Source organism: Cetorhinus maximus, chromosome 12 (genome assembly GCF_964194155.1).
Source record: "Cetorhinus maximus chromosome 12, sCetMax3.hap1.1, whole genome shotgun sequence".
NCBI lineage: Eukaryota > Metazoa > Chordata > Chondrichthyes > Lamniformes > Cetorhinidae > Cetorhinus > Cetorhinus maximus.
Window position 1 is genome coordinate 91,600,380 of NC_135890.1, and position 12,307 is coordinate 91,612,686.

Sequence of the window (12,307 nt, forward strand, 5' to 3'; positions counted from 1 at the left end):
ACTACTTGAAAATAGAACCACACACAATGTACTCCCACTGTAATTAACTTATTGTTTACCCCTTTCTTTTCCTATTCTTTATCCCCCAGTTGGTTATGTTCAGTTCCTGGAAGCTAGTTGCTTTTTACAAGAAATTATCTTCCAGAAAAACCTAGTTCTTAAAGGAACCATCACCCCCAACATAAAACATAGTTTTTTTTCCCCCGAGAAGAACATGGGCCATCAAAATTGAGAATAAGAAAATTCAGCATTCTTGGGGCTAGAAGCCTCTCAATTTCTATGGAACTACAAAGCAGCAGAGGAAGAACCCAAACCTTTCCTGGGAAAGGGCACTTGTTCCAGAGCTTGGGAGAGAACTTTACAATCTATAGGATCAGTCATCCTTCGGTTGTACTGTAACAGCATTTGACTGCTCCAAGATCAGTTCTTAAATTTTGGCTCTATCAAGTGCCCTGACAATCTGTCTTCTATCAAGTTACGGTCACACATTAGAAATAGTCACATTTACCTACTCTAGCCACAACTGCCACGTGGAGATATAGGTCAATATCAGCAATTTGGCAGGGGAGTCGGGGCGGGGGGGGGGGGGGGGGGGGGGGGGGGGGAGAATAGAACCTGGTAAAGTGTTAGCATTTACAAAAGATTCCAGAATGCACATCAACATTTGCAGCGAGTTCATGGGAACGTGACAGTATTTGCAGTGGGTCCTTGAGAGTAAGAGGCTCCTGGAAGAATGTCAACATTTGCATGAGGCCCCTTATCCACTGCCTTCAAAACAACTCAGTCTCAGAAATAGCACGTCACATATTCCAATGCAAAATAGTATAAATGAAATCTCATTTCACTTATTCCACCCAGGTAGTGCTTTGCTTAGCCATCATGAGTGAGGATTGTGTTAACAGCTTCACTTTCACATTACACACCCTCACTTTATTTTCAGCCACATAATGATGTGGTCTCTGGTATTCTTTATCACACTCTTGACATTATACATGAACTCACCCTCTACCCTTTCAAAGGCGAGCAACACATCACAGACATGCTCAGGATAGTCAGTGGTACATTGTACTGCTCGATGTAAGGCCTTCCTGCAGTGCTGCGGGTCACCATGAGCTCTGCAATATCATAACAAGCAAACAGAAAATAAATCAAATACTTTGTTAATGGATGCAGATACACATGCAAGCAGTGGCGCCTGTCATGATATCCACAGATCCACAGACACTCTCTTCACCCAATCATTTTACTAAGGTCACAATTATGTTTCTTCTCTATCCCTGTGGCCAGAATAATTATTTTAATAATATACTCTTACTTTTCATTAGTCCTGGTTCATTCTTATCAGGTATTTGTTATTTCTATAAGCTTTCAGTATTTATATTATTGTTATATTTACATATACCCTGACCTTTGGTTCTCATCCCTTTTTTTTAATCTTTAAGTTATTACTGTATCCACCAAGCGCTCTCCCTCTTTACTAGTCAAGTTTCTTGCCATGGTCTTATCTGTCCTTTCTGTTAGGACTTTGGTTTCCACACAGTTCGGGTGCAACCTGTCTCTGTGGTACAGCATGTAAAAATGCCCACTGCAATAGAGTACCAAAGAGCACCCACTGCCGGTATACCATACTCCCACATCATACCATACCTTCAAGTAAGGATGGAAGATAGTTTGTGGGAAAAAAATGTAAACTGCCGTTTGATGAGACTGATGCCTTACCGCTCCAAATTGTAATACTCCAGCCACATGTTGGCATATGTTGCATTTCCTTTGGTCATTATTCTATCCCAGAGTTCCCGAGCTTTCTGCATATTTTTTGAAAGTCTTGCCTAGAAAAGAATTTAACATAGTAAGCACACAAACAGGGGGTGAGCAATAATCATAATCCAGTTCAACCTTCCAATAAGCAAATACACAGTACAAACAAAATCTTCTCATCCCCAAGTACTCTGCATAAATCACCTCTCTTCATCCCTGGGGTCAAATAAGCCACCCTCACACTCATGGATATTTGTCACAAACCAGTTACCTTCATCCTCAGGGATGAATGATAGTGTAAATCACCCCTAGGCACCCCAGAAACAAACCACCTGTCCTTATTATTAGACATGCGACAGACCTTCTGTCCCCTCAGGAATGCACATATAAAGCAGCTCACTCCCCAGAAGCACACAGCACAAACCATTTTTTCTAATCTCTAAGGAGATTAGCAGATCACCCCTTCCACTTTTAATAGGAATACTTATGCCTGACAAATTGCCTAGTTATCCTTTGCATAACTATAGGAAAAGTAGCTGAAGTCAGTAACATTAACTGTTCATAATGAAGATTTTAAATGTACATATAGGAGGAAATAAAAAACTGGCCAATTCATCCCTGGTGAATATTATTCAAATTCAAGGAGCCCTGGCAATTATTTGGAGAGCATTTAATTAAGTTGGACAGTTCAAATTATTGAGTCAGCACAGATTTTTCAGAGGTAAGTGAGGTCATATAACCTCAGTAGTTGCTGAGGCTACAAGAAGAAAAGACTGCTGAATTTAAAAGTAAAAGTTCAGTATAACATAATGGTATAGCACAGACTATATTTACTATTTTCCTTTTGGGGAAATCAGTGTAGTTCATATACTATATATAAACTATATATTTAAATATACACACACATTCACTTGTAAACTAAGCTCTGAAGCAAGCTGTGGTATGATGCCCTGACAATTTTTGAAGAAGTGAGAAAGATAATGTGCAGGAAGATCCAATAGCCAAAGGCATTTTTAAAGAAAGATGTTTTTGTTAACCTGGGCATCTTACCAAAGTACAAGACTAGTGAAAGTATTCATGAAATTATGAGTGGCTAAAAACTCACCTATGAAATTAATCTGAAATACAGAAACCAAAACATCAAAGCCGAGAACAAAAAGGACCCCAACTCTTTTCTCAAAAGCTCCCTGGTTCCATGTGTAATCTTACCTCAATCCTCGCCCAATTCTGTAAAATTGTACATGAGGGGTCCCCACTCTCACCAAATCCTGCAGGAATGCCAGAAGTTACTTCAATTTTTTAATCAGCCACAGTTTAAAAACACCAGATTAAAGAGACTGAAAATAATTTCCCTAGTGAATAAGTCAAGTTAACTCCTAAATCAAGGAGAAATACTGGATGGAATTAGGAACCCACCCATTAATGTCCTGAGTGAGTATATAGGTGGCAACTAGTAAAATATCTTTCCTCAACCATACAAGGGATGAAAATCAACATATTTAACAGAGTGGTGAGGGAATTAACAATTATAAACTACTAACATTTTACACATGCATTATAAATACGTTTACCACAATTGAAACAGAACACCAAGGCTAAGCAAGGAACTTGTGCTGCAGTACTGAATAGTAGAATGCTTCTATAATAAACAAAAAGCCAGTAATATCCCTTATTTCATTAGTTGAGCTGCCACAAGTGCAATGCCAACTCCCTCCCAAGCCCTTCTATATTAGCTTCTTACATTTTCCTCTAAAATGAGACAACAGAATCAAAGCCATTGAATGTGGCAGAGGGTTAGCAGCTGATGTAATTTTCATTCAATGACAACATCCATAACATAGAACTAATGTAGTCTCCAGGGTTTAATAATCCTTAGCCAGCAATATTAAAAATGTTCTCTCAGTAATATGGTAAAAGAGCAGATTAACAGGTTTGTGAAAAGCCAAAGTATTAGTAAGTCAAAATAATTGAAACACAAAGAATATTTCCTAGGAATATTCAGAAGATCATTATACTAACTTTCTATTCAAATTCTGTACCCCAGAGACTTTTAAAGAAAGAGGTATCTGAAGAAGGAACAAGACCAAAAGAAATACTCTACGTTAGAGGTACATATTGTAGAGTTCTGAAGGTCACCTGAGAGGATTGTGTGGGACACCAGCTATCATCACAAATCATTTCAGTCCAGGAGACAGTAATTCAGCCAACTGTGCCCATTGTAACTCAACCAATGGAGGTAACTATTCTATTTACCTACACATTTATTCCAACTGTTTATATAATTCCAGTCCTGCAGAACTTCACTAGTGGTCAATAATTTATTGACCAGGCACTGTCGAAGTTCTGCACGGAAGCAAGGAAATATGGTATCCTATAGTTAGAAAGTTAACAATTCTGACACAGGCAACTCCAGATCCATTAACTCAGTATCTATAACAAATAAAATAATGGAATCCATTCTAAAGTACAGCTATAAGACTACATGTACAGTAATAACTGAATAAGAAAGAGCCAACATAGATTTAGAAAAGGAATATTCTGTTTGACAAATGTGATAAATTTTCAATTTGCCTGACAGAATAGTAGAATAAATAATGAGTTTTCAAAAAACAGTTGGATGCTATAATGGATTGATTAACATATTGAAGAGAAATTAACTTTAATGAAGGAATGACCATTTCCGACCTCTGCCTCTTCTTTATGCTCAATAATACCAAGTATTCTTTCTGGCCAGTCAATCACTGTAATAAATGACTACAGCATAACTGACAATTCATTTTAAAACATAAAAGTACAAACATACGTTGCTCTATATCCTGTTTCAAGTAGTCCACACCACGACTGAAAGCTGATCTGAGCTCCTCCAGTTCTTGACTGGAATCTATTCAAACAAAATGACAAAGAATTAACAGGAAAGCAAACCTCTACACGAAAAGAAAGAGGGCGACCTTATGTCAAGTCTGAGGGAGTGGGAGAGAGGGAGGCAACATTATGGTCAACTGTTTAAAAACAACAAAGTTATGGGCTTAGTCTCAGGGCTGAAGATAATTATAACCTCCATCCAATTCTGCCTCCACTGATAAAGGAGAGTTCTACTGTCCAGATGTTAGTTCTTAGTGCCTCATATCCCCCTAATCCTACTGTGGAAACGGGTTCATGTTTTCCTTTATTCAACAGCAGGAAGATCGTAAGCCAAGCATTGTGCCTTTCATTTGCTACAAGTAAGAGTCTCCTCTCATGATTATGGAATGCTACTAATAACTGTGACACTTTGGTGGTGGGGGTCACACCACTGTTTGAATCGTAGGGGCCTTAAGTAGGTCCAGCTCTAATGTTGTGAATTGTCATTTGGACCTTTTTTTACCAATCTCATAACTGCTTCTCTTTGTTCAGACATTGTGCGTTTCACTTTCAAATCTGCAGTCAGCACCCTCTCCTCAAAAAAGCACAGCCTTGTTCATTTGCTCTCACGTTGTTTCCTCTCTAGGGTCTACCCAATTTCACACCCACCTTTCCAACTTCCTGTTTGATTCCCTTCAATTTAGTTTCTGCCTGTGTCTCCCTGCCATGCTCAATCTCTCCAACATACTCAACTTGTCTTGTCTCACCAACGTCCTCCACCACCTTTCCTCTATGTTCCAGCTCCACAGGGTTACACTAACCTGTCTCCACTGCTACCTGCCCAACTCAACTAATGAATCTTCAAAAAAAATATTCTTTCTCCGCCACCTACCCCACCCCCCCAAAATCCCCCACAACATCTGGCCTATTACTTCCAGAGTCACTCAAGTTTCCATCTTGATCTCCTCTTCTTTCATATCTGCCTCTTGTGACATCACCCACAGTTCTGATTAAAGTGACCACAGGTATGCTAATGACGCCCTGCTCTACCGCTACACCACATCGCTCAATCCATAACGGACTTCCTGCTGCCCAGCTGCTCCTCTGACATTATGTCATGACTTAGCCCGAACTGCCTCCAACCAAACAATAGGTAGACCACAAGACTTGTTTTTAATCCCGCCCAAAACCTTCTTCTCTTAGCACCAACTCTATGGATGTTTCCTCATTTTGAACCAGGCTGTATAGAAACTGAGTCCCTTTCCATCCCATAGCTGAATCTCAAAGCTGTCATCCTATCCGTTACCAAGACTGCTTACTTTTAATCTCACAACATCATCCAACTTTACCCCTACCTCATCCTACTATTTCAATGACAGATTCTTTCTGCCTCACTGAAGCTCCCCTGTTCAACATGTATTTCACCAGACTTTATCTCAGCCTACCCTAACTCCACACCACAATATCTCAGTCCCTACCACCTTCTACTTTCCCAAAAGGTCCTCAGCATTATGACCAGCCTCCCAAGTCCAGTACCTTCTCTGCCAACCGCTTTTTCCTAAAAAAAACTTTTCATTCTTAGTACCTCAGCATAGCTCTGAGATTCAGAGGGATCTGGGTGTCCTAATGCATGAATCACAAAAAGTTAATATGCAGGTACGGCAGGTAATTAGGAAAGCTAATAGAATATTATCATTTATTGTGACAGGAACTGATTACAAAAGTAGGGAGGTTATGCTTCAGTTGTACAGGGCATTGGTGAGACCACATCTGGAGTATTGTGTACAGTACTGGTCTCCTTATTTAAAGAAAGCTGTAAATGAGTTAGAAGTAGTTCAGAGAAGGTTTACTAGACTAATACCAGGAATGGGCGGGTTGTCTTATGAGGAAAGGCTGCACAGGTTAGGCTTGTATCCCCTGGAGTTTAGAAGAGTAAGAGGCGACTTAATTGAAACCTTTAAGATCCTGAGGGGATTTGACAAGATGGATGTAGAGAGGATGTTTCCTCTTGTAGTAGAATCTAGAAGTATGGGGTCACTGTTTAAAAATAAGGGCTCTCTCATTTAAAACAGAGATAAGGAGAAATGTTTTCTCTGTGCGTTGAGTCTTTGGAACTTTCTTCATCAAAAGGCGGTGGAAGCAGAGTCTTTGAATATTTTTAAGGCAGAGCTAGATAGATTCTTGATTAACAAGGGGGTGAAAGGTTATCGGGGTAAGCAGGAATGTGGGATTGAGGTTACATTCAGATCAGCCATGATCTTATTGAATGGCAGAGCAGGCTCGAGTGGCCGAGTGGCCTATTCCTGCTCCTAATTTGTATGTTCATATCTTCCTATGTTCATATTAACCTGCATCTAACTTTAGCACAGCATTCCTGTAAGACTTCTCCACTCTCCTGTGTTAATGAAAAAGTGAACTTGCCTCAAATCAGACATTAATTGCAATGAAAAACATTACCATTCTCAGAAACATTTTATTGCCGTTACCAAATTTACACTTTGCCATTGCTAGATAACATTGTCATTGAGATAAAACTGAACAAGTAGACAGTCACTTTTTTGCTGTACCTTGGCTGAAATTGACTCTCCGTCTCAGGTAATCAAGAAATGCCTGCCAAAGCTCCACGTAGTCTGTAGCCTGAATGAACCCAGCATTCAATGCTTTTTCAAATGTCTCTACCAATAACAATAAAAACATAGTAAATTCCATAGAAATTATGTCTTACAGGTAGCAACCAAGAATAACTGTACAATGTCATAGAACATTGTTACTCAACAACCTAAAACCTTACAAGCACATTCAGAAGGTGCATGGATTAATTATAAATTTATTCTATATACCCGCCAACTCCCGTAGCTACCTTGACTACACTTCTTTCCACCCAACTTTCTATAAGGACCTTACTCCATTCTCCCAGTTTCTGCATCTTATTTGTTATGACGATGCGATCTTTCATACCAGTTTGTCTTCTTTTACCCTCGACGTGGTTTCCCCTTCACCGTGGTGTATAGGACCTCCAACCATGTGCATCCCATTTCCTGCACTACTACTTTCATCCCTTCCCTTCCCCTTCCTCCAAGAACCACAATGAAGTTCCTCACCTTGTCCTCACCTACTACCCCATCAGCCTCCCAATATGTAATGGGTCATCCTCCACCATTTTCGCCACCACCAGCCGGATGCCACTACCAAATGCACCTTCCCCTTCCTTTCAGCGTTCTGAAGGGAACATTTCCTCCACTACACGGTGGTCCACTCTTGAATCAGCCCCAATGCCCTCTGCCCTTCCCATGGCACCTTCTCCTGGCACCCTTTTACCTCCATCCTTCCCACCATCCAGGGCCCCAGAACAGAGCTTCCAGATGAATCAAAGATTTACTTTTTTTTTCAATTTAGTATACTGTATTCATTGCTCATGATGCAGGTAAGGGGATCAAAGGTTACGGGGAGAAGGCGGGAGAATGGGGTTGAGAAACTTATCAGCCATGATTGAATGGCGGAGCAGACTCGATGGGCCAAATGGCCTAATTTCTGCTCCTATGTCTTATGGTCTCCTCTACATTGGGGAAACGGAAGGCAGATGGAGCGACCACTTTGTGGAACATCTTTGTTCAGTCCACAAGCATGACCATGAACTTCTGGTCACATCATTTTAATTCTCTGTCCCACTCCCAATCTGACCTCAGCTACCTACACGATTCCAAGGTAACTCAACACAAGGTTAAGGACTAGGAACTTTATAGCCTTCTGGACTCAACACTGAGATCATAACCTCTGCCTCCATTTTTTCAGACAGCGGCTACTGATGATGAGAATGAATTCCGATTTACAGCATTAGACCCACGTTTTGTTCCTCTACTTGTCAAATTGCCAAATTACCATCCCCCTTTTCCTTGCATCATCATCCCCTTTGTCATTTAACCTCTCGTCTTCCACCTATCACATACCTGCACTTTTGTTCTTTCCTCGCCACCTTCTTTCCTTGTCTCCGTACTTCCTTAAAACCTGTTAAATCTCCAGTTCTGATGAAAAATCATTGACCTGAAACATTAACTTTGTTTCTCTCCCAACAGATGCTGCCTGGGTGTTTCCAGATTATATGCTTTTATTTCAGGTTTCCAGCATTCACAATATTTTGCTTTTGCATGGGTTAATTACACCCGATTAAAAGTATAATTATCCATTAAACTCAGCACCAGGATTGGGAAGGAAAGGAAGAGCTTCCCAAAGATGTCTTAGAAATGTTAAGTGGGAACAAACCTAACCAGAAGGTAAGAGTTTTTATTCCAGTTTCATTTCTCCCTCTCATTCACTCTGATTAAACGGAAAAGGAAAGGGAGGTAGATTTAAAAAAAGTTAGAAGGAATTCTGCTGTCTCTGCCTAAACATGAAACTAAGCTAAGGCTTTTCTAATGCAATGGGCTGTTCTCAGTACAAAGTTACCTGTTATAATCTTGTGTTCAGCTTTATGTCGCTCTAGTGCTAGAAGATATCGTTTCCATAACCCAACTATCCAAGGGCAATTTCGAACAGCTCGCTCATGTGCAGACAAAACTAGATCTTTGATCTTCAGCTGTCTGTCCTGGAATGGCAAACATAGATTTGCAGATTGGAATCAAATCAATAGTGATGCCTGAGTAGTGATAGAAAGGAAAAACAGATATCATAAAGTATGGAACAAGAGAAAGCAATTCAGCCCAGAACTCTTCTCTTACAACATACTATTTATTGTTTCACAGACATGGATTCAATCCACTTCATTCAGTCTGCAATAACTGAAGAAACAACGCTTCCAGAATCTGAACACCAGAGAAAACGGACCTTAGGGAAACTTTATTCTGTTCGACTAAAGGTGGATCAAGGAAGTGGGTCACTCTATATCTCATCCACTGTTTTGCACATCACCTGTTTAAAAGCAGGTAAGAAAACAGGGGTTCTGAATAATAACCAACTAAAGGAAGATTATGCGAGGCGGGAGCTCTGTATGCAAAAGGAATTTGGAAAGTGGATTCTGTACAATTGCCAACTAGTGGTGCATCAAGGAAGCTCCAGCAAATGCTGGATTAATGACGAAGAGACTCTACATACTTTCCAATTAAGATAATCAGGAGGGAGCCTCATCTGCAGTCCAAACAAGTCATGTGGTAGTCTGAAATAGCAGACATTTATCAGGGATAGTAGATACCACCATAGGTTTTTTGTACAGACCATGGAGCTACTCAGCCATTTAGTTTAAATCTCCATAGACAATGGTACTTGCCCATTATAAAACTGTTACACATTGTTCTACTTAAAGTCATCAGATTAATTAGTGGCGAGAGCATAGCAAATTTATAAAATTCACAAGATATTTAGAGATGTTGAAGACCAGTCTGCCCATCTTAATCCAACCATCCTGAACAATCTGAAAATCCCACATTTCAATTGGTTCCTAAATGATTTCAGGATTTTTGCCTCCAATCTATCCAAGAATCCAGTCTTTAAATTGATCATTCTTTATATTCAAATCACTTTCTTCAGGCCTCTATTAAACCAAAGCTTCATCTGTCTCTCAAATGGATGTAAAATGTCCCATGGTCCTAGCTCAAGAAGGGCAGGGAAGTTTTCCCTGTTTTCTGACCAACATTGATCTCTCAAACAACATCCATCACAAATACCAGTAAAACTGCTCCACTGAAGACCACGGAGGACTCTAGCACTCAGCCAGAGGTCACTTTCTCAGAGAAATTCCTTACCAGATAGAGAGTGAAACGTGCCCACAAGTCTGGCACTAAACAGTTCTCGGATAGTGCCCGTTCGAAGATAATCTGAATCCGTGCTGGGTCTCCATCCTTCATTTCAAAGTCAAGGTAAGCTTGATACTCTGCTAATTTTGGAGGATCTGCTACCAACTGTAATGGAATAAACAAAAATGATTTGGGAAACATAATTCTCCAATAAGTCAATGAATTCTTTTTCCAAGATCGAATATTTCAGTGCTCATTACATAACAGCAATAATCCCATTGGCATGCACATCACCTAATTCATCAATAACAACAGAAAATAAAAATAGAAACTCTATTTCTCTCTGCTCAGATGATACCTGAGCTGCTGAGTATTTCTAGTTTCCTCAAATAATTCCTCAAATTAGAAACCATACCACAACAGTAATGCTGGACAAATCTAATACAAGGCTGGGATCACTCACTTGTAATACAATTGTAAAAGGCGGCCCTACAACCTAAATGGAACTAAATGTATACACCAGTCAACCAATATCCAATCAGGTCCCAGGATCAGTGCTACATAACTCTCACAGCAAATCAATTCGCCAGAGTAAGAAGCACAAGGGATGAGTCAGTAAACACTGCGTTTTAAATCCTTGACAAAAACAAAAAAAAAAAAAAATCGATGAACCTGGTAATTCTGTCCAGGCTCCAAAAAACAAAAAGTAAGTTGGCCTCAAAGAGATGCATAAATCAACTATGGATTGACTTGTTCTCACTCCCAACATCCAGAGAACGCCTCTGGTTTAGTGCCATCTTGGACAGGCCACGTTCAAGAACTTAACACGTGGAAAAAAGTAGATTAATAGCCATATTTTTGACTCATTATCGTGCTGCTCCATTGGGGCATCAGAATGTACATCTTTAATAAATAAGTTAATTCAATATGTGGAATCAGAGATCTTGGGATCATGTCAGCTACTTGTCACAAGCAGTGCATGATCAATGCAGATGAAATTAAATAAAATTAATGGCTAAATGCTCTTCAAATTAAATAAAATTATCAATTGAGTATAACCACTTTGGCTGCCAGATCTGGGCCACCACATGGTCTTGGAGTGAAACTAAACTCCATATTTCTCTTTAATCTACTGATTTTATTTTTCATTGCCACTTTACTTGCTGAGTCACAAACTTTTATTTAAAATGTACATTACAGTGAAAAACATCAAGGTAGTCACACAGACTGAAATATCAACTGCTAGCTGTGAATTTTAAAATTCATTTTCTTTTATAATGCATTTTGAACAGGTCTTAACTAAGGACACACCTCCAGAACTCAAATGCTAGAGTAAAATAGGGTTAAACCATACCAGATTTTCTTCATAGGGCTTGCGTTTTTCCATCTGTTGTAGGGCCTTCTTGTACAGTTGTGTCACAGGTTCATCAGGCAACTCATCAGCCCACTCCTTGTACTCAGCATATGTAGTCTCCATATCTATACGGGACACAAACAGATGGCAGTAAGCAATCCGATCAAGAAGAGAGTGAAATAATCACGGCTAAGGCTCCACTTCGGATAGCAACTCCACAACATTAGGATGCATTCATTTAGAATAAACAGTGTGCATCCTTTACTCATATACTGAACCTCTCTCAAAAAGGAAAGCACAAACAATCTAGCCCTATATATCTGCAAAGTGCCTGCTATACCATTCCAAGACTGCCAAATGTTGTAACTTCAACTAGGTTAGGCAGCTCTGATTATTTGGTTTTTTTTGGGGAGCAAGAAGAAGAGTTCTTAATTCTGCACTCCTGCCAAGAACTAGTGCAACTCACACAGGTGCGGTCATAAGGCTCAAATGTTTCCTGGGCATGAGATAAAGCACAAAATGTAAAGAAGCACTCAGAAACCCATCCAACAATCCCACACATCTTGGACATGTGAGTGACAAAACCACAGGGAGATCCTCCAATGCATTTACTCTATGTTTCTTTTCA

General features: G+C 39.8%; 1 protein-coding gene across 1 annotated transcript in view; it reads right to left on the reverse strand.

Annotated features, from left to right (window-relative positions):
- sart3 (spliceosome associated factor 3, U4/U6 recycling protein) overlaps positions 1 to 12,307 on the reverse strand; it is a 39,242-nt gene that overhangs the window by 14,454 nt on the left and 12,481 nt on the right. Inside the window, exons 6-13 of the mRNA XM_078554099.1 lie at positions 11,680 to 11,804; positions 10,335 to 10,490; positions 9,043 to 9,181; positions 7,167 to 7,274; positions 4,562 to 4,639; positions 2,968 to 3,026; positions 1,720 to 1,829; positions 1,003 to 1,115 (exon numbers count right to left, since the gene is read on the reverse strand). Coding sequence (XP_078410225.1) covers positions 1,003 to 1,115; positions 1,720 to 1,829; positions 2,968 to 3,026; positions 4,562 to 4,639; positions 7,167 to 7,274; positions 9,043 to 9,181; positions 10,335 to 10,490; positions 11,680 to 11,804 — 888 coding nt within the window. The remainder of the gene's footprint in view (positions 1 to 1,002; positions 1,116 to 1,719; positions 1,830 to 2,967; positions 3,027 to 4,561; positions 4,640 to 7,166; positions 7,275 to 9,042; positions 9,182 to 10,334; positions 10,491 to 11,679; positions 11,805 to 12,307) is intronic.